The 23951-nt window shown below is 32.1% G+C and overlaps 1 protein-coding gene across 1 annotated transcript in view; it reads left to right on the top strand.

Moving 5' to 3' along the window:
* Nucleotides 1–23951, top strand: part of LOC145322856 (uncharacterized) — a 125216-nt gene that overhangs the window by 20781 nt on the left and 80484 nt on the right. The window contains exons 5-7 of the mRNA XM_080165181.1: nt 3451–3551; nt 18739–18829; nt 19324–19427. Of these exons, the coding sequence (XP_080021307.1) occupies nt 3451–3551; nt 18739–18829; nt 19324–19427 (296 nt within the window). The remainder of the gene's footprint in view (nt 1–3450; nt 3552–18738; nt 18830–19323; nt 19428–23951) is intronic.

Here is a 23951-nt window from a genome sequence, read left to right as displayed (position 1 = left end):
AATGATTTTTTTTAAAACTTAATTATGCATAGAAAATAAAACAATTATGTAAAATCCTTTATATATTTGGAAAACATATTATGAGACATTTATGTTTCAAATATTTGAAAATGATTATTTCAACAAATTATGTCCTAAAAACCAGTTTTTCCAAAGGCCTTTTTTTCGAAGGTTTATTGATTTAAAGGTTGTAAAAAAATGTGCACCTTTTTAAAATTCAAATTGCGCAGCTTGTGTTAATAGTAGAAAAATGTTATGCATTTCGTTAGAATCGTCATAAGCTCTATTTTTTTAACATATGAAAACCTTTCCAGTGCTACGCATGGTATAGGAGCTACGAGGTAAAATGTTCCAATTTCTTTAAACTTTTCAACCTTTTTCTCAAATTTTTCAACGTAGCTCCTAAACTATAAAAAGCACAAAAACGGGTCTTATATTTTCAAAAATTAGAGCATATGACGATTCCAACGATATGCGCAACATTTTTCTACTATTAACACAAGCCAAGCAATTTGAATTTTAAAAATTTGTGTATTTTTAGCACACCCTTTATATTAATAAATCTTCGAAAAAAAGGCCTTTGGAAAAACCAGTTTTTAGGATATAATTTGTTGAAATAATCATTTTCAAATATTTGAAACATAAATGTCTCATAATAGGTTTTCCAAATATATAAAGGATTTTACATAATTGTTTTATTTTCTATGCATAATTAAGTTTTTTAAAAATCATTTCTCTTGAATGACCCTGTAGAAATGCACATACAAACATAGACACAACTTATTACTTTATAGTATACTAGCGGCTACTCCCTGGAGGCCTCTAATGGCACTTGAGAAAAGGAGAAGGAGAGAGGGGTAATTCGACTCTCCCCTGTTAATTTTCAAGAATTGCCAAGACATAATATAACCGTTTAGGGTTATTTTTTCTTTAGATAGTGAAGTTACCCTCCCCCTAACTTCCCTGGAACAACGAAAAGCGTTTCTGTAAAGAAGGAAAACTAAATTGGTTCAGCGGTTAGCGAGATTGTTTGCTACAGACAAACAAAGATAGATAGACTACATTTTATATAAGAAAGGTTTGGACTTTAGTGTATATTATTTATCCGAAAACATATTTTGTAGGAAAAGTTCACAAATACATTTCAAGACTCAAGTGTTCAATTTTCTTATCCCTAATTCGTGATAAACTTAAAAGAGTTGAAAATTAAAAGTTGAGTGAAATGTTTTTATAAAACAAGGACGAAAAAGTTATAAAGAGAATCCCTTTGAATAATAATGTAAATTAAAGCCTTTAGATTAAAGTTCTTAAGGGCTCAGACAATGGAAGATAAATAATTGATGCACTACCCCACATGATGATAAACAAAATAATTATTTTAGTAGATTAAAATTGGGTTAAAAATTCGAAACTTCTAGTCTTAACAATATCTTATAAAAGTACCCAATCTTTTAGAGCCAACGAATTATAGAACTTATTTATAAAACTTTGAACACAAATATAATTTACAGTCAAGTTTATCCTCCCTTCCTGCAAAAAAAAACTTGTAGAGAAGATTTGCATGTAAAACTTTATATTCATCTAATTTGACAGTTTTTTCTTCAGTTTTCTATCAAAAATATTTTTCCATTTAGTTTTATAAAATGTCAACAGTTTATATTTGAATATATTTTAAGAAGCACAGCTACTCTTTAAGTGGGATATTCTAAACTATATTAACCCGCGACTGTGGCGTAACACGTAGCGCATCCGCTCGTTGTCGGGAAGATGATAGGTTCTAATCTCGGCGTGACACCGCGTCATAACTAAAGACGTTCAAAATGGTTCCTACTGCTACTATCTCAGGTGCGTGACATAAATAGTTAGTCCAGGGAGAATGCCTTGGCCCAAAACAGGTGCAACTAATTCCCCATTCACAGATAGGACTTCTCAGATAATGATCGTGCAATCAAAGGGTTGGTAATCAAGCACATCAGATTTGGTATAGAGAGGTACACCAAAAATAACACTAAATATTGTATCCTGTCGTCCTATAGGCTTAAAAACTGACTGGACTCTTATTAAACCTGGATAACTGTATCTCCCCATCGCAACCGCCTTGTGCAACCTTCCTATTGGGTCATTAAAAATCAACAAATGATGTCGCTTATATTAACACAGCCAATTAGCAGAAAGTAATTTAGAAGCAGACGAAAGAGGTCTTTGAAAGAGGAAGGGAGGTAGTTGTCTGTATATACATCTATACTATAGATCTGTTGTTTTAAGATTCCAGCCACTTACAGATTTGTTTTGCCCTTTAAACATTATAATTGAAATAACATGGACTATAATTATTCTAGTTTTATTCAAAATAATTGAAGTGTTTTTTCAAGAATAAAATAAAAGTTAACAATGGTCTAATTAAATGTTAAATAAATATAAAATTTTGTACATTTCTATAACTGTTTTTGGGACAAAACTTATATTTAATTAATTTTTGTTAAAAAAAGAATAAAAAAGAACATATTCTTATAACAAAGTAAAAGTATCTCTTTGTCTGTTTTTTTTGGTGTACTAAAGGTTCTCGCTAACCACTGAACCAGAATGGTTCTCCTTCACAGGATAGCTTCTCATAGGTCTTGTAAAGATTTATTGCTTGTTTGGGGGAGGGTACCACCACAGGGAGTAAGGGAGGGGACAATGGATCGAATATTCAATTTTTAGGAGTCTCAGACTTTGGGGACTGGCTTAAAGGGAATGTGCAAGAATTTAGCAGTTTCTGACTGAGTTTGGGGACTTGCGCATGAAATGCCGCTACTCGTTATGTATGTTTTGAATATTGCAGACGGGGAGAAGGGATAAGGGAAGTGGGGGCAATGGAAATAAACACTCGTTGTGTTAGTTTGTAATGTAGCAGACGGGGAGAAGGGAGAAGGGAGGTGGGGGCAAGGGGCAAGGGAAGAATAAAAAGGGGCAGTCATATTCTTGCTAGCAGCTGGCCGGGTCCAATAATCTTTTAATAAAAAAATCACACCAAAAAACCTCAATATATTTCATCAAAAACAAGTTGTGATTTCACTTTACATGACGCTATGGAAATCTATTATTCAATTAACAATCCCTTTATAATTTCCTACAAATTTATTGGATTAAACTGGATTTCATGCTCTTTCTTTGATAACTCTTATATTGAATTAATTGCCCATTGTCCCCTCCCTGACTCCCTGGTACCACCACCCTCCCAATAGAAATAGCAAAAACTAACCCTATCTGCAGTGTTCTGATCTTAACTTAGATCGAAAAAAAAACATTTTTTGTGCAGAGGCCTCTAGGAGCAATTCCGCTAGTAATATATATTTTAAAATGTCTTATTATTTTATCTATCTTTTGTACTTTTAAAATAGAGCTAAACATTAGAATCATTAATAAAAAATGGCATTGAACGATTTATTGACAATGTTTTTTTATTAGAATGTGGAAGTATGGTAGGTCTGCAGTGGAAGGATCAGAATTCTTACTTGACAGTGCTCTCATTGAGATGATGGAGTATAATGAAGATATATTCGCTGCAGGTGATAATGCGTTCTTGTTGTTCTAAATTAGGTGTTTTCTAATATAAAAGCGGCTGCGCCCCTAGCATCTAGGGGCTCAATATTTGAAGGGATATGGAAGGGCAGAAAAATGGCCTAAAAACATACCCAGACTTATTTATAAAAATGAAGGCCTAAAACAATCATAGAACCCATAAGAAGCTTTACTGTAAAGGAGAATCATATCGGTTCAGCCGTTAGCAAGATCCTTCGCAACAAATAAAAAAGCTTTCTAATTTAAATAATAGAAGAAAGGAAGCAATACTATATTTTTATGGTCTTGTCGTACAGGAGGATGGGGGATGTAGGCTTGGGATATCGCTATTTTAGCCAGCTGCGAGTATCAATTTATTAGAGTACGATATAATCACCCAGGGAAATAAAATAAAATGAGGTGGGAAATAGGGTTGGGCCGGATACCGGATATTAAAACTATCCGGTTACATGATATATGGCTGATTTTTGATACCGGATATCCGGTAATTTGCCGGATATCGAACGTTGGCCAGATATTCGACCGGAACCGGATATCCGGCATTAGAAACCAGCCGGATATCCGGTATCCGGCCCAACAATAGTGGGAACACTGGATGTAAAACAAGGTTAGCTTAAAACTTTTATTAAATCTTGATTGGTTTGTTTTCACGCCAATAATCTACAGAAGGGGTATTATTTTTATGATTGAGGATGTGCATCTAATTTATCGTCCTTGTGTCTTATCCCTTAAGATACGTACAAGGCAAATATGAAAAATATTTTTGAGGCACCCCCAAATTCATTTTTTTTTGGGGGGGGGGGTAATCACTCCTTTACTCCCCCCCCCCCCTTGGACGTCCTTGCCTCATACAAGTCATAAATGAGGGGACAATGCAAATTTTTAAAAATCAATAACGAACAATTTTTTTTAATAAAATTACTGAAATATGTTTGAAATGTAATATTTTTTGGAAAATACTTGAGTTGAAGTGAGATTAAATTTTAGATATACCATACTAGCATATATCAAATTAAACTAAAACTCAAAACGGATGGTTGCATTAGAAATAGATCCTATTAGTTTTTAAATCCTTATACTAAAGTAACAGGATGTTTGTGTGTCTGTGTGTTTGTACCGAAGGATCTCGCTAACCGCTGAAACGATTGGGATCTCCTTAACAGGGTAGCTTCTCATAGGTCTCGGGAAGGTTTATAACTATTTTGGGGGAGGATACCACCACCCTCCCATGAGAAATCATGAAAAATCAAAATTTTTAAAAATATTTGAGAGACTTGAACGAAACATTGCATGGTAGGTAACGTATAGACTTAAAGAGAGACTGGGACAAACAAAAAAACATTTAAAGTGCCACTAGAGGCCTTTAGGGGGCGTAGTCGCTAGTCGTAAATATAGCATTAATTTGACAGTATGAATTTGCCATGTACTCTTCAAATGTTCTCTATTTTCAGGCAAAAATTTTAAATTATTATTAAACAATATAGGATAATACTGGCCAAAAAAGTTATAAAACATTCCCTTTTTTGGCTCAAAAACTTTAGGGACTCTCATTCGTTGGCTGAAAAGTTTTCTTGATTCAGTTGTGGAAACCAGCAGTGTCCAAACTTTTTTTATACATAATTTTAATCTAAAAAAGGGTAAATTTGTTTATCATAATTGAGGGTTTTCATCAATTTTGAATACTTTTATATATAAAAATAGTTATTTTTGCAATGATGGAAAGCGGGAACCCTTTCTCTTCTTGATTGAATTTGATATTTGTCAAAATATTGGTATGAAGTGAAATGAATGATGTGTCTGCTTTCATTCAAATATTTTCCACAATTGAAAAGATATTCACAAATGAAATAAGATTAGAATCCATATATAAGTATGCAGGGTTATTAAGAGATAAGACTAGGATTTTGCCAGATATCCGGTTTGGCCGGAAACCTGGCCATTTTCAATATTGCCGGCTATCGAACGTCAGCAAGATATCCGGTAATTTGCCGAAAATCGAACATTGGCCAGATATCCAGCCGGATACCGGATATCCGACATTAGAAATCAGCCGGATATCCGGTATCCAGCATCCGACCAAAAAAGTGTCCGGCCTAACCCTATATAAGACAATGGAAGATAAATTGATGTACATCCCCAGAATAACCACTTTTATTTATCAGATTTATTAGTTGTAAAGTTATGACACTGCTAGTTTGAACCAACCAATCATGATTTGATAAGATTACCCAAGTCATCGAATAAATGAGGATGTTTATAAAACTTTGGGTACTAGTAAAAATTACAGTCCAATGAATAGATTTATAGTATATCAGATTATTAAATGCTTCCCAATTGCAAGGACGTAAAATTCTGCAGACGAGAATTAATTTCATTAAACTTTGCATTAAACTTTGAATCCTTGTGTTAACATTAGTTTACAATTTGCATTTTGTTCTTTTGCCAGCATCTGGCTGTATTTACATTTTTGAAAGATTCAGCTCATCTCAAAGACCCAACCCAAAGTCGGTAGAAGGCCTTTGAAAAGGGGTGATTGTTACATATACTATTTATCGCTCTATATATTTTACTTTAATGTCCAATGTCCCCTCACTCCCTGATGAGTACTAGAGTAGTAGAATTCAAATTTTATTTCCCATTTCAAATACTATTACAATAAATATACAAAGTCTAGATGAACAATCATTTAACTAAGCATCTAGGGTAATTAATCTATTAACCCGCGATCGTGGCTCAACACGTAGCGCATCCACTCGTCGCCTGGGAGGTGATAGGTCTCGGGCCGACACCGCTTCATAACTAAAGACGTAAATAATGGTTCCTTATGCTGCTATGTCAGGTGCGCAACATAAATAGTAAGAGTAGGGGGAATGCCTTGGCCCATAAACAGGCGCAACTCACTACCATGCACAATTAGGACTTCTCAGACGAAGGTCACGCAATCAAAGGGTTGGTTGTCTGGTGGATGTTAGAGTATCGCATCCCATTACACGTGGATGATGCTCTGGATTCTCTAGATGATCATTTAAATCGAAGGAGAATCCCGCCCTTACGATGTAAGGTAAGGTAATTAATCTATTAGTATTACTTACTATAAAATATGTTAGTGAATGGGCCAATGGGAATCAACTATGGATAGTTTGATATTAGATTATTAGTGTGTGTGATATCTTTTTAACTATATAGGAAACAAATTAAATGAAAATTGATTATTTAAGTCTTTCTAGCCTTCATTGAAGAAAAATAGTGCAGAAAATAGCATAAAACCTTGAAATTGCTTAAATTTTAAAATAAAGAGGCTAAACCATCCTGGGACCTATGTGAAGCTTCGCTAAGTATACAGTATTCCAAAAATAAGATCAGTCTGATAATTAGATAACATAAAAATTTGTAGTTAAAAAAGTAAAAAAAGTAAACAGGTTTAAAATGGACGTACGAACATTCTAGTAATGATTATAGAGTTGCTAATTTTTCTGAATCGTACCTAACTACTACAGAAATCATCATGCAAAGTTTCAATTTAATAGGACTATTCTAACATGCCTAAATCAACGAAAAAAGCTATCCGTTCCGGACGAACGGACAAAGGTACGGACGGACCGACCCTAATTATAGAAAAGCTTCGCTTTTAAAAAGATAAGATATTAGCGACTGTGCCCCTACATCTAGGGGAAGGGAACTATCACAAGATATTCTATTAAATGTACTTGCGGCTCCGCCACTAGAGGCCTCTAGTGCCATTTGAGGAGGGGGGGGGGTATTTTTCATTTTTTTTTTTGGGGGGGGGGGTGTCCCACCCCCCAAGAAAATAGTTATAAACCTTCCCGGGACCTATGAGAAGCTACCCTGTTAAGGAGAACCCGATCGGTTCAGCGGTTAGCGAGATCCTTCGGTAGAAACAAACACACAAACACACAAACATCCTGTTACTTTAGTATAAGGATATCTACAGATATATCTCATTTCTATTCTGTGCTCTTTCAAAATTTAATTTAAAATACAATGGATAAATTTGACATAGCTATTTATAAATAATTTCCATTAACATTTTGATACATCATATACGCTAGAAATATTTAATTTTATGATCATATTTGTTTTAATATATTTTGTTCACTAAATTTTCTGATATTAAATTTAAAATTACATGGAAAATTTAAAATTCTTTAATAGAAGTTTCAATGTTTGACATATTTTTAAAAGTTGGATTCAAATATTTATAATGCAAGTTACAATTTCTTTTATCTTTTAGATATTTATCCTTTTGAAAAAAGAGGTGTATATATCCGTAAGTATATCCATAGGGGTCCTGTCATTTTTACAACTATCAAGTATTTTTGTCAACTTAAATGTTAGGTATATTATTTGCAATATTTTTTCATTTGCTTCTAGGTGTTATTAAAACAGTTGGATGGTTTGAGATTTGAGATGAATTTTTAAAAAAACTTTTGCCCCACTAAAATTTTAGTGAGGCAAAATTATCCCCTTTTAATTTTTAGTTTGCCTCACTAATTTCATTGGGGAAAAAGTTTTTTAAGAATTCACCTCTGCTTTGTAGATCCAGAAAAACTGTTATATTTTGTTTGAGAGTACCGATATAAATTGTCTCAAAAATCAGCCATGTGACGTCATAAAAATGAGGGAGATAAGTGAAGAAGTGGAAAAAAACTAATAAAGGGATGGATAATCCCTCATTTTTATGACGTAATATGGCTGATGTTCTGTTGGTTACAAATAGGTTAACCATAAATGATTGTTTCTTGCCTGTCATTGGCTTAACAGCTTTAAAAAAGGGATTAGATCAGTATATTGTACTTTTAGCTAATTATAAATGATTTACATCCATAAGGAAAAGTCATACTCCCAGTCTATATCTCAATTATTTCTATCCAACATTTCCCCAACTTATATCTCAATTAGTCTTATGAAGAAAGTTTAGAAAAGACCTGCCAATCTGATTTAGATATTATCCACTTACTCTCAGAGAACAATATAGATAGATTTGTTATTGGCAGTTCTAGATAGCTATAAGATTAGATAACAGCTGAATAGAACCAACGACTTTTAATCCTTTTAAAGCTAAAAACCCGCGGCATTAGTGTCAGTCGCCTGACATCAATAGTAAGAGTAGGGATAATGCCATAGTCCCTAAACAGGCGCAAGTTAAACATGTTAGGTCTACTAGACCAAGGTCGTGCAATAAAAGGTGCGTGGAGAGGACTAGAACCAGAAGCGACACCAAGCCAATTAGTTGTCATCATCAGCATCCTTTTAATAAACTACCCATAAAAACTAACTACCTAACTATCTTTCTATCTACATGGCCAACATTCTATATTTCTCTATGGTTACATCGCACTAACAATGAGACATTAGTATTTAGAGGCTTTTGTATATAATAGAAACTTTTAATGAAAGGTCTCACAGCTATACAAACTACAACTTTACACAACAAAAAAAGTTAGAGGAAACATTTTCTGCCAATTATATATTGTTGTGACGCTAGTTAGGCAGAGAACAGAATTGGATCATTAAAAACATTATCTAACTTTCAAGAAAAAACATTTTTGGAAATATCTATTTCATTTCTGTTTAATGCAACATTTGTAAGACAAGCAGAGTGGTACTATTTGTTTTAACTTTGGCTTTAAGTCTATAATTTGGACAAAACTTTTCTGTCAACAGTTTGGTCAATAAAACATTTTTTTAATAAAAGTGGTAAATAGATTTACTATTTCTTGACAATGCACGAAGATACTGCTAAATTTTATGTGAAAAAATGTATATAAATAACCATACCCTGATGATATTTATGCCAATAAACGAAAATATTCGGTAGCTGATGTGTTGATTTTTCCTTGTTGGGGAATAGAATAGTTGGTGAGCGTCCTTTTTATGAATATATAGATTTACTATTGAATGGAAAAAATACGTCTCTGGATAATTGACAAGTGTTAAAAGCTCATTTTTGGCAACTAAATTAATTCAACCTAACTTTAGATTGCAAGGCCTTTAGTATCTAAGTTATGGCGTGGTTTTGGTCAAGATTCGAATCATTGTAGGCGAAGACTAAGAAAGATCCTCAAAAATAAGCATACACTATTACTCATCTGATTTAACAGTAGTATATTTTGATGTGGACTAATGTTCGAACCCTTCACCTCGAAGCAGCTTAAACTGTTGGAGACAGCTTAAAGTGCTTAATAAACAAGGATGACAACATCCATAAAAGCGAAGCACTGAAACGGTAGGACAAACGGACATTAATACTTGTATAGTGTCTGAACTGAATAATCAGAATATAAAAGTATAAGATTCGAAGCAAAATTGTAAGTAAATTTGTTGAAAAACTGCTTGATACAGGATAATGTTTATGGACATACTTACATCTTTAGGGCTTGATTGTAGAGTTGCTTCGCTTAAAATATTGTTCTTTGTTGTCCCAGGAATCAATATACCAAATATCAGATCAAACGGATAATTAGATCATATAAAAATTCGTTGTTAAAAAAGTAGAAAAATCAACATGTTTAAAATGGACGTACGGACATTCTGGTAATGATTATAGAGTTGCTACGCTTTCTAAATCGTACCTAACTATTTCAGGAATTACCATGCAAAATTTGAAATCGATAGGACAATTCTAACATGCTTAAATTAACGAATAAAAGCTATTTAAAAAAGTAAAAAAATCAACATGTTTAAAATGGACGTACGGACATTTGGGTAATGATTATAGAGTTGCTACGCTTTCTAAATCGTACCTAACTACTACAGAAATCACCATGCAAAGTTTGAAATCGATAGGACAATTCTAACATGCTTAAATTAACGAATAAAAGCTAACTATCTCGGACGGACGGACGGACGGACGGACGTACGGACGGACGGACGGACCGACCCTAATTATAGAAAAGCTTCGCTTTTAAAAATGACATCATACACTAAAAATTACCAATGATAGGCCAGTTTATATTTTAATTGACCAATGGTAAAATATATACTGGCCTATCATTGGTCATTTGTATTGTATGACGTCAATTTTTATAAGGCACTTTAAGAAATCTCAAATACCCCCTTAAATACACAATTTAAATTCGTTTATTCTTTCTGGTTATATAAATAAAATTTTATATACTTTACTGTTTTAGTTTTTTCTAAAAGGGGAAACCAAACTTCATTTATTTAAAGTTTTTAAAGAGAAAAAGTTGTCAGAGCAAAACCCAACTTTTAAAAAATCAATTAATAATGATAAAGTTCTTCAAAGCGTTTTATTCATTTTCAAATTTAGTAGCAAAGCTACTCTATATCATAAAGACATTTAACAAATACAATTGTTTTGCATTATAGCGCAAAAAGCTTTGAATACACTCGTTTATATCTTTTTTGTTTTTTAATTTTGATCAAGCAGCTTATAGTACCTATAAAAATGACGTCATACAATACTAATTACCAATGATAGGCCAGTATATATTTTAACATTGGACCATTAAAATGTATACTGGCCTATCATTAGTCATTTGTATTGTATGACGTCATTATAAGCTGCTTCATTTTGATGTCAATCTTTTGGATATAATTATTCTTATTTTTTTCTGTAAGGATATCTTTGAAATTTTAATTTTATATTCTTTTTGAACTTTTCATACAATATTTCATATTTTATCTCATTACAAAACATTAAGAGATATAAAACTATATGTTTATATATATGTAACATATTAAGCTTGTTCTATAATGCATTGGTTCCCTCACAATGCCTAGATTCCATTATGTACAAGCATGCAGCACAGAGATGGGTTTTTGAAAGATGAATGCCGCGTTTTTTCGACATTGATTGATTGAACGAAGACGATAGGATTTCAACAGAGTATACAACTTAAGAATTCAAAATTTTAAAATTATTATTTTAGCCATTTGTATAATGTCTAATACAGCTCTAAAAAGATGCATTAATAAATATGCAGCAAAAATGGATTGATGATAATTTGTTTTTCTTCTATGAAGGCCGTACCAACAAAAGCGAAATAAATAAATAAATAGTTGTATACTCTGTTTAAATTTCGCGAATTGAAAAAACGCGGCATTCATCTTTCAAAAACCCAGCTCAGATGTAAATTACTACATTTTGTAAACCATTTCCAGTATGGCTAGAAACCGCTGGATTAGAACCTTAGATTAGAATCATTATTATTTTTTTTAAGCCCGGGCCTTCGCCCCTTCGGGTCTGACGAAACTGGTTTGATCTTATGATTTTTCATTTTAATATCCGCGGAATGTTGTATATAATACGATGCGATAAATGATCATTCTTGCGTTAATTTTTACCACCTATTTTGGGTATTTATATTTTACTTTTTTGTGTTATGACCGAATGCTTTCATGTTATTTTGAAATCTTAAATTTCAAAAATCCTTTATTTAAATATTTTAATAAGCCCCTTAGAATTAAATGCAACATATTATAGGTCAGTTGAATTTGTTTTGCCGATTGTGTCCACAGTTTCCTCATCCTATCTCAATATTTACTACTAGCTAAAAAAGCTTCAAACTTCAAAAAATTATTTATACATTCAAAATTTTAATTTTCCAAATTTTGATTTTTTTTTTGAAGTTTGAAGCTTTTATTGCTAGTAGTAAATATTGAGATAGGATAAAGAAACACCGAGGGAACTATGTACACAATCGGCAACTCAAATTCAGCTGACCATATTATATGAAGATAGGAATATTTTGTAGCGAAGCGACTTTACAATCTACTAGCGGCTCCGCCCCTAGCCTCTAGGGGCTTTGCCCCAAGAGATGATAAAAAAATTAATATTTATTGTTTTTAGTGAGAGAATGTTGCTATTCTTTCATTCAAAATAATTGCTGGAATAAAAAATAATAAAAAGGGCAGCCTGCGGCAGCCTGTACCAGAGCAAAATAAAAAATAAGGGGGGGATTTTTTTGTTTTTTGGGGGGTTAGGGGTGTCCCACCCCCCAAGAAAATAGCTTAAAACCACCACAGGACAAATAGGTATATACCCTCAAGAGTAGAATCCGATCGGTTCATTGGTTACCGAGATCTTAAGCTTCAGACGGACGGACAGACAGACAGACATCGTACTACTTTGTATTATTAATGCTGTCTGTTATGAAAGGAAGACGAATGATTAATTTTTTTTTGTCAGGGAGGGAACATTGGGCTGTCAATTACACTGGTCTCCAAAGTTTTATAATAACATTTCCTTGTTTGCTGGGGGCCAAAAAAAAGTATAATTGGTTGGATGTTTAAGTTGAGTGTTTAAACGTTTTAAAGGCTATTTAAAGCCCTTTACCCTTTAGATCCCTGCTTTTTGTGAAGTTTGTGCATCTACTACATAACTTACTTAGTCCCTGTAATTCTTTAGGGGACAATTTATCTCATAAGAGGAAAATGTTTTTAGATAAATAGGTTAAATGTTATAGAGATGGATATTATGTAGGAGATATATGAGATACATCTTTAAATTTATAGGCTTTGCTGCTTATGAATATTGTCATTCTTGTTTTAAATGCAAATAAGAAATTGAAAGAAAATGTAATTATTTTAATTTAAACGTCTTTAGTCATGACGCGGTTTCATAATGGGCCAAGTTGATTATTAAAGTTTGTACCTGTTTAATATAGATTTTGTTCAAAACTTTCTTATTAGTATATTAACAGTTGAGAGTCTGACAATTTTCTCTAGAAAGCGTAATAATGTTTTACTTTTATAAAATGATGCAGTTAAAGATGAAGATAAAATTGAAAGTTTTCTAGAAGTCAATTTGCCGCTAAAATGAACAAATCACGTGTCTTATTTTCAAAATACCAACATGTTATTGGATGATATCTTGCAAAGGAGTAACGTGATTGGTTTATTTTAGCGGCAAATAAAAAAGAGCACTTTAAAGTTACTTACAATTGGAGGAGAAAAGAATGCATAAACCTTCTAATACTAACTAATATTTTCTATACATATTTACATATAAAACCTTCCAATATTTTGATTAAAAAGTTTATGAAAATAAGCAAAGTTTCCGAAAAAAAACTTTTCCTAATAATGTCATTTTTGCTTTTTAGAAGCTTTGTGGGTAGAGCGAAAGTTTGTGTGTGTGTGTGTGTGTGTGTGTGTATGTGTGTGTGTGTGTTTGAATAAGATTTATTTAGCGCAGCTTCTCTATGGGTAAGGTTCATAAAGTCTGTCAATTTTTACAGTGAGACGAGAGAATGTCGCTCGAAAAATCAGCACGTGACGTCATAAAAAAAGGGATTATCCATCTTTTAGAGATTTTCTTTCTCACTCCTCCTCTCCTCTCCTCATCCCTCATTTTTGTGACGTCAGAACTTTTTGAGCGACTTACTCCCCTCACATTTACAGTATTTTGGTTTACCGACAAAAGTAGAATTATATCTGTTCGTTTAAAATGAAGCTTAAGATCTTGGTAACCACTTAACCGTTTAATTGGTTTTGACTCTTCAGGGAAAAGAGATACTTGTAAGAATAAACTACTATTGTATAACATTTGTTTTAACCGTTCTGATTTCCCCTCTCATGAGCAAAACCTCTATATCCGAGGGGCGAAGCCACTAGAAAACTATAACATAGCTTATGAAAAACAATATCTATCTAAACTTGCTGTAATTATTAACAACCACTAAATGAATTCTTTCTAGCTGTTTCTGGAATTTTTCCAAGTAGTTTTTAAAAGCGAAGCTTTTCTATAATTAGGGTAGGTCCGTACGTCCGTCCGAGATAGATAGCTCTTATTCGTTAATTTAGGCATGTTAGAATAGTCCTATCGATTTCAAACTTTGCATAATGATTCCTGTAGTAGTTAGGTACGATTTAGAAAGCGTAGCAACTCTATAATCATTACCATAATGTCCGTATGTCCATTTTAAACATGTTGATTTTTCTACTTTTTTAACAACAAATTTTATGAGATCTAATTTTCCGATTGATCTGATTTTTGGTATATTGATTACTGGGACAACAAAGAACAATATTATAAGCGAAGCAACTCTATAATAAAGTCCTAAAAATGTAAGTATGTCCATAAACATTATCCTGTATCAAGCAGTTTTTCAACAAATTTACTTACAATTTTACTTCAACTCTTATACTTTTATATTCTGATTATTCAGTTTAGACACTATACAAGTGTTAATGTCCGTTTGTCCTACCGTTTCAGTGCTTCGCTTTTATGGATGTTGTCATCCTTGTTTTTTCAACTCTTCTGTCACCAAATTTTGTTTTCAATTTGGTTTGCTTCTTGGTAAACCATAAACTGATATGTAAACAGTTTTCTATGATGTCTAGGTTTCCTTACTATATCTTAAAACAAAAAAAACATTTACGATAACTGTCGTAATTATCCTTTCTTTTTAGGGATGGAGGGTACATATATTATTGGACTGTAAATTATACTGGTACCCAAAGTTAAACAGACCAGTGCATGCACGTGGCTTAAAAACTTTGGAGACTTTTATCAAATCCTGATTGGTTGATACAAACCTTCAGTATCCACTCTTTCAAGTTATTATTTAAATAAAAAAGGGGTATTTTGTAGATCATAATTGGGAATTGTCTTATTCCTTATGATCTCTGGTGCTATTAAATTAATTTTGAAAAATTTGTTTTCTTTGCCCTACAGTTCAAATTTTAATTACATTGTAATTAAGTTTTTTTTATGTTTTTAAATAAAATAATGATGGTACAATTGTATAACTCAACTTAATTTTAACTTCCTTGATATTTTCTTACTTTATTTTTTTAACGAGCGGCTGCGTCACTAGAAGCTTCTAGGGGCACTTAAAAGGGGAAGGGGGTATACGACATCCCAAAAAATGAATGAACACCTTACCCGGACCTATAAAAAGCTTTACTGTAAAGGAGAACGATATTAAGCAGTTAGCGAGATCCTTTGCTACAGACGAAAAAAGCTTTCTACTTTACATAGTAGGATTAATATATATCTTACATTTGGGAACTGTATCTTATTTAAATAACAAACCTTTTTTATCGAAATCAGCAAAGATTCTATATTGTATTAATAACATTTAATTATTAATTACATTGATCTTAAGGGATAAGACAATGGATAATTCATTGATAAACATTGTAGATCAAAATATTGAAGAGTTTTAACATTGCTAGTATAAAGAAACCAATTAAGATTTTATAAACTTCCCTAAAGATAATCAAAGAAATTATAAAAAAAAACTTTGGGTACCAGTATAATTTCCAGTCCAATGTCCCATCCCTCTCTGTCATAAGATGATTGATGTTGCAAAACATGTTGTCTTTACAATGATCTCATTCTGGGAATGGAAAAAAGTTTTCCTCAGATAAAATATCCTTTCAAATATTATGTTATTGATGTCCCACATGCATAAATTATGATAAAAATAACGGAAGAAAAACAAGTAAATATGATACTAAACAAGAATGAAAACATCTAAAACTAGCAAAGCACAACAAATGTAAATGGACAAACGGACATTGTCAGTTACAGAGCTAAACATAATTAAAAATTAATATAAAAATGATAATAGTTATTTCTTTCATCGTATTATAAACAGCTTTCCGCGGATAAAAAATGTACAATTACAACATTAAAACCATTTTTTATTTTAACTGGTTTTAATGTTATGTTTTTACATTTTTATATTCGTAGAAAACTGGATATAATTCAATGCTAGACACAGATTTTTCGTATTGATGAGAACCGGTTCTAATCCACCGGTTTCGAATGAATACGAGTAAAATTTTGTCTGCATAAGATATGTATTGGTCTTTTATTGAATTAAGAGTATAGGGAATCTTTACAAAGAAAATCAAGACCTATATCTTTAATATTAGCCGAAAAATTGCGTTTTCATCTAACCATTTCTTACGGACGGACACTAAAATTAAAGAGTAACTTTGCTACTAATAAGCATATGTTAATATATATACCGTTTTCGTCTAAAACTTATACTACTAACTAACCAAGTAACTTATAGAATAGATGTAAATTTTGTTCATTGGTCAGAATACAGAATCCTATCTGAAGAGAGAGAGAGAAATGATTTTGCCAATAATAATCGTATGATACATATAAAAGGAAAATAACAGATAAACAACTTACCAAATAGGTTGAGATATCAGGGGGGGGGGGGGGACATTGGACTGTAAATTATATTGGTTTCAAAGCATGTATCTCATTCATTGCTTGGATCTACTGCAGTTCACGGTAGAATATTGCTGGTAACGAATATTGCCAAAAATCTATGAATTTTAAAGGCTTCTAGCTGCCAAACGGCTGAACGTACAGATCATACCCGCACACCATTTTAAGCGGTATAAGAACTTAAGAAGGCCTACAAATAATCTGGAATAGGCAAGATCCAATGATGCACAGGGAAAACTTCACTGAAGAAAAACGCGTAAAATAGGCCTTTTTCGCGCATTTCTCTGCACTGCGAGATAATTATGCATTATTGATTTATGGCTAATCCAGATTATTTGTAGGCCTTCTTATGCCGCTTAAAACAGTGTGCGGGCATTATCTGTATTTTCAGCCGTTTGGCAGCTAGCAGCCTTTAAAATTCATAGATTTTTGGCAATATTCGTTACCAGCAATATTTTACTATGAACTGCAGTAGATTCCATTGCTTTAAAAACTTTGAGCACTTGCTTAGATTGTACAAGCCATCAGTTTCCAAACTTTCAACCAATAATTTAAATCTACAGAAGGTGAAATCATAATAGGGCCTGTGTATCAATTTATCGTTTATTGTCCTATCCCTTTAAGATCCGTGGATAAAAGTAAAAAAACAACAACATGAATGCTGGTCAGCTGAATTTTGGTTTCCGATTTTGTAAATAGCACCCTCATCCTATCTCAATATTTACTACTTGCTAAAAAAGCTTCAAACTTAAAAAATCTAAATTTGAAAAATTAAAATTATAATACTTTATACATTATCGCTTTTCCCTTTGACCGGAGTAGCTGAAAATAGCATTTGCAATAGTTGGGTTATCTGTTGTACAACTTCGGAAATTAGGGAAGAAATTAGCAATCAAATTTCAGTTGATGTGAATGCTGTATTATAACTGTACACAGATTGATTATATAATAGTTAGGGCTACAGGGATAAGATAATGAACGATAAATTAATAATGAACAAAATTATTCCATGTTTAGCAAAAAATTATTGGTGGAAATGTTTGGATACTCTAACAATGCCATAACAATAAAGAAGTGTATAGAATTAGAGTGGTAGTTATTTTTTGCAACTAATTACATATTAGAGTAAAACACTAGAGGGAGAAAAGGTTAAATAACTGTATCTCCCAATCGCAACCGTCTTGTGCAACCTTCCTATTGGGTCATTGAAAATCAACCAATGGTATCGCTTATATTAACACAGCCAAGTAGCAGAAAATGATTTAGAAGCAGACGAAAGAGGTCCTTGAAAAAGGAAGGGAGGTAGTTGTCTGTATATACATCTATACTATAGATCTGTTATGACATCCTGTTACTTTGGTAAACCTATACAATTTTACATAGATATAGCCAAGTTGGTTTTTGGCAGAATTATTATTCATATTATGCATTTGCCAAACCCAAATCATATGCTAACCTAAAGATTCCCTTTATTACAATTACTTTTGCAGTTTTACAAAAAAATACCTGATTTTGCTCTTATATAGAAGCTACTAAAGTTGGGCCGGATATCTGCCAACGTTCGATATCCGGCAAATTACCGGATATCCGGGTCATTAGAAATAAGTCGGATGTCGGAAATCCGGATAGTTTTAATATCCGGTATCCGACCGGATATTGAAAATGCACGGATATTCGGCCTAAATCTAGAGGCTACAAACATGATTTAAGGGGATAAGACAATGGCCGATAAATTGATGTGTATGGATGAAAAAAATAAAATAACCCTTTCTTTAGATAACAATTAGTGGTTGAAACGTTTTAATTTTCGACTTAATGAACCAACTCATCAAAACTCAATAAAAATGTCTAAAGTTGTTGAGCCAACGAATAAGAAAACGTAGTTTCATTAAGTTTATTTTGAATTTACATTTCAAGAAACTGAATACTGCAGACCGACAGACAAAATTTCATCTGGTATGCTATGCTATTAAAATTAATTTCTAATTTATTTTCAGGAAACTGTTATGATAAGGAACAGTACGCCAAATACTTCCTGTTCTGCCCCTATGCGTACAGGCTGCCCAATAGCTCAGTGCTAGCAAAGGAAATTTTATAATATTCAAAATAAACAATGCTATTTTTTAATGCTAGAGAATTCTAACTGGGAGGAAGGAACTTTGAACTGTAAATTATACTGATCCCTAAAGTAAATTTGACTAACACATTCTCTTGTTTGTTTGCTTAAGAACTTCATGGATTTTTTACTGTTTGGAGGTGGTGGGATAGTTTGTTTTAAATTTATATGTCCATGATATATAAATCCTATTATAAAAAGTAATAAAGTTTTTTGTCTAAAGCTTAAGATCTCAACAACTACTGAACCATGTGATGGTTTTAGACTTTTCTGTTTTCAGATTTAATTCAGGGGATGGATTAAGCTCCTATTTGCCCTTTTGAATACAGATTCCATAGGAGCTGCTAGTATTATGATAAGGTATTAGGTAGAATTTAAAATTAGAATATAATTATTTTATATTTCATTAATATATCCATCCCTGTATTCATGGTATATGAATATTATAATATGGTAATGGGTAGGATTTGGCACTGGAATATAATTATTTGAGCAACTCCTCTGTATGGTTTTATGATGCGAGGCAGAAGGCACAACAAATCATCAGAGAAAATATTCAGATTAAAAAAGGTAATAATGCATTTTTAGTATAAGAATGATAACATCCATATGAAGCGAATATTACACATATGATTTTAAAACAGCTAAACAGACAAATTTACAAAGCGATGTAACTTTACAAAGTGTCTTAAAACTCAGCCATGTGACGTATATTTTTAAGACACTTTGTAAAGTTACCAAAGCGATCAGATGCATAGAAGTCATGTGAATCTTTGAAGAAATATCAGACATTTATCTTTGATTTAATCTCCAACATTTTATTGAAAGTTTTAGAGTAGATTTGTAAAGAAAAACATTTCAGTTAGTAGCAGTCAGGAAAATCATTTTTTGATTGTGTTATAGCTAATTATTAGATGGGCAATTGTAACTTTATAGTAGCTTCGCTACTAAAATACTAAAATATGCACAACGTTGATGAAAACAAAAAGATAATAGTAGAAATGAAATGTTTAGAAAATCTATTTTATTTTTCTAAATTAAATGATATAAAGTTAAAAAAAATGAAAGTATATTAGAGAAAGATTTCTTACATACAAGCTACCCTTCAAACCACACTAGAAACGTTAAAAAATGGACCTACTGCTGTCTGGCATGGAGAATGCCTGTTCATTAAAAAAAGACGCAACTCATTACCATGCAAAGTTAGGACTTTCAGGCAATCATCTGGTCATCTGTTGAATGTTTGTTAGTTTTGGCGATACTTTTCCATTTAAACTTTAAGTACAAACCTCTAATATACTACCATTAGCTAATTTTAATTTCTTTAGTATTACTGCTGCAATTCTTATTAGAAGGATTTATGAATAATGAGAAGAGAATTATTTTTATTTTCCCGAGTGTAACTTATTTCCGGATATTATAATAATGTTTTTAATCAACTTTTTATGTTCGTTATTATAAAAATGTACTCATAAACAAAATATTAAAAATTTAAACAATATACAGCAAATAAAAAGAAACATATTTAAAAATTTATAAAGTAATAAACAGACAGGTAGACAGTTTTTCTCAATTATATGACAGCTTCGCCTTTAGCTAATAGAATTTTTGCATTACAAAAGTACAAAGAAAATGAAATCAGCTCAAAAAAAGAGATCACAATAAACCCATCGGAAATCTAACATTGACAAAAAAAGATCAACTGCACTTTTCAGAACTACTTAAATTCAGGATAATATTCAAGGACATGCTTACATTTTTAGGAATTGAATATATTACATTGTACCTTGTGGTAATAGGAATCAGTATTCAAAACATCAGATGAATCGGATAATTTTAACATACAAAAATTTGTTGTCAAAAAAGCAATACATCAGCAAGTTTTAAATGGACTTACGGACTTTCTGGATACAATTATAGAGTTGCAACGCTTTCTAAATCGTACATAACTGTTAAAGAAATCATCATTCAAAGTTTGAAATAGATAGGACAATTCTAATCTGTTTAAATTAATAAAAAGAGCTAAAAGTTATGGATGGACCGACCCTAATTATAGAAAAACTTCGTTTTTAAAAAGCTTAAAGACCAGCTTATAAAGATGTTTCGATTATAATATTTTATTTTAGAAATACAAGTACAATACAGTGTATTTATAAAAATCTTCCAATTAAGCAAAAATATTTGAAATCCCTTAATTCTTTTAAATCTTAAGTAGTTGAACTCATAATCGTTATTTTTATAACAATTTCGAATTATAAAATTTTAAAAATAGAATTAACTTCAAGTGACGTCTTTAAATTAGTAAGAAGTCGTATTAAGAATACAATTTTAAGAATCAAGAGATAAAAAAAGAATATTTGCTAATTTCTTAATTTCGCGCATTGTCGACCATGCTAGAAAGACGTATTTATGTATTTTTCATAAAAGGTTTCGTGATATTTAACCTTTTCTCTCTCTTATTTTATTGACTACTGAATATCAGCTCTTTGACTCACAATGTCCGTTTGTCCATCTAAGATTTCAAAGAGAGAAAAATGTTTGGAGCATGACTATTACGGACAATTACTAATTATAATAAAATGAATTAATACCAACAAATTTTAAATTCTAATTACTCAACGGTAAAATATAAAATATCTTATAGTCAAATTACACTGTTTTTATTCATACACTAAGGAGGTTCATACATTTATATAATTTCTCAAAAAAAAATTCATTAATAACACAAACTTAAAGTTTTAAATTAGAAAAAGAGTCAAATTACAATACTCAGTTTTAGTCTACAAAGATCTTCTAAAATACAGAAAAACAATTTAATTGTAGAAAAATTTTACTTTTATGTGTTAATTAAATTGTTAATGTGTTATTTCTTCAACCAGGAATCTAAAGGGATAGGACAATGGCAAATATGTTGATGTAAATTCCCAATGATGATAAACAAAATTAGTGGTTGAAACGTTGAGACATCCAACTTCACTTTTCAAAATTTAAGATATGTGCCCAAAGCCAACGAAAAAGAAAGCTTTATTCAAAACTTTGGGGACTAGTTTGATAAACAGCCCATTGTCCTTCCTTCCTGGTTTCAACAGAGAATTTATTTTATGATAATTAATGACACCTCGACTTTGGCAAAGCGTTTAATAACATACATTTATCTCTAACAAGAATTAGAACATGGATACCAAAATACATAAATACATTTATCCTTATATAAAAGTCTGAGGGATCTTGTTTAACCGCTGCACAGTGGGCCAGCAGGTGTCAAAATACAAAACTGTGGGGTGGAATTAGGTTTCTTGGTATTTATATTTTTTTCTTTATATGACTAAATTACATACATTAGGGCTTTTAAAAATGATATTTTCAAGGTCCAGGTGTATTTCTGAGTGCGTCCAGTGCCTAACAAAGTAGAGTAGGGTCGCATTTTTTAAGGCAATTTTTGACCACTACCAACCCTTCTTCAAACCAAGATTTCTGAGGCTAATGATGGCCGATTTTCGAAAAATCAAGCTTCAGATAAATGTTACAACAATTGTAATCAGATAATAAAAGTAAAACTAGAAATAAATAAATAAAATGGTATTTAAACAATCAATTATATAAAAAATATTCCTAAAATTTTGTTTTTTTTTAAGCATAGGTCAACTTTCAAAGCTTGTAGAAAATTTCCACCGGACCCCACCAGTCTGGGATCTTAACTCTCATAAAATTTAGCTCATTTATAGGCCTGGAGAAAAGATTTTAGCTGCAGCCGTTTGCAGCCGTGCATTCTAGAAAGTTTTGAAATTTGCTGGTTGAATTTTGAAAACTACAAATTTTAACGTACGTTAATAATTTAAGTTGCGCATTTTTTTTCAAATAAACCTAATATTATATGTATAAATGTGACAATTTCGAATACTCTCTCTCTCCCTCTCTCTCTCTCTACTTCTCTCTCTCTCCCTCTTTCTCTCTCTCCCTCTCTCTTTCTTTCCCTTTCTTTCTCTTTATCTCTCTTTCTCTCTCTTTCTCTCTCTTTATCTCTCTCTCTCCTCACTCTCTCTCTCTCTCTTTCTCTCTCTTTGTTTCTTTTTCTCTCTCTTGCTCTCTCTCTCTTTCTCTCTCCCTTTCTCTTTCTTTCTTTCTCTCTCTCTATCTCCCCCCCCCCTCTCTCTCTCTCTTTCTCTCTCTCTTTCTCTCTCTCTTTCTCTCTGTCTCTCTCTTTCTCTCTCTCTCTCTTTCTTTCTCTTTCTTTCTCTTTCTTTCTCTTTCTTTCTCTCTCTTTCTCTCTCTCTCTCTTTCTTTCTCCCTCTCTTTCTCTCTCTCTCTCTCTCTCTCTCTTTCTCTCTCTCTCTCTCTCTCTCTTTCTTTATCTCTCTCTCTCTCTCTGCATATAATTCTCTCTTTCTGTGTGTGTATGTGTGTGTGTATGTGCTTCATTGTTCATAAATGTTTGTTGATGCTACATAAAACTAACCCTCCTCCCTTACATATGGAATCCCTTAATTTATCCCCCTTCCCCATAATATAAAGCATGAACGTCCTTGTATTATGTCCTGAAATAGTGCGGAAATAACTAATTTTATGATAACAAGAATGACAACATCCATAAAGCGAAGCTCTCTGAAATGGTTAGACAAACGAATATTACCATTTGTAAAGCTTTATATTAACAAGGATGACAACATCCATAAAAGCAAAGCACTGAAATGGTAGGACAAACGGACATGGACACTTATATAGTGTCAGAACTGAATAATCAAAATACACATGTATAAATGTCTAGGAGTCGAAGCAAAATTGTAAGTAAATTTGTTGAAAACTGCTTTATACAGGATAATGTTTTTGGTCATACTAACATATTTAGGACTTGATTATAGAGTTGCTTCGCTTATAAAATTATACTGTGTTGTCCCAGAAATCAGTATACCCAAAATCAGTTCAATCGGATGATTAGATCACATAAAAATTTGTTGTTAAAAAAGTAAAAAAATCTACATGTTTAAAATGAACGTACGGACATTTTGGTAATGATTATAGAGCTGCTACGCTTTCTTAATCGTACCTAACTACTACAGGAATCACCTTGCAAAATTTGAAATCGATAGGACAATT

Source organism: Acartia tonsa, chromosome 6, assembly GCF_053477335.1.
Source record: "Acartia tonsa isolate MP-2025a chromosome 6, ASM5347733v1, whole genome shotgun sequence".
Classification (NCBI taxonomy): domain Eukaryota; kingdom Metazoa; phylum Arthropoda; class Copepoda; order Calanoida; family Acartiidae; genus Acartia; species Acartia tonsa.
The sequence above is the reverse complement of the archived record's forward strand: the minus strand, read 5'-3'. Positions and strand labels throughout refer to the sequence as shown.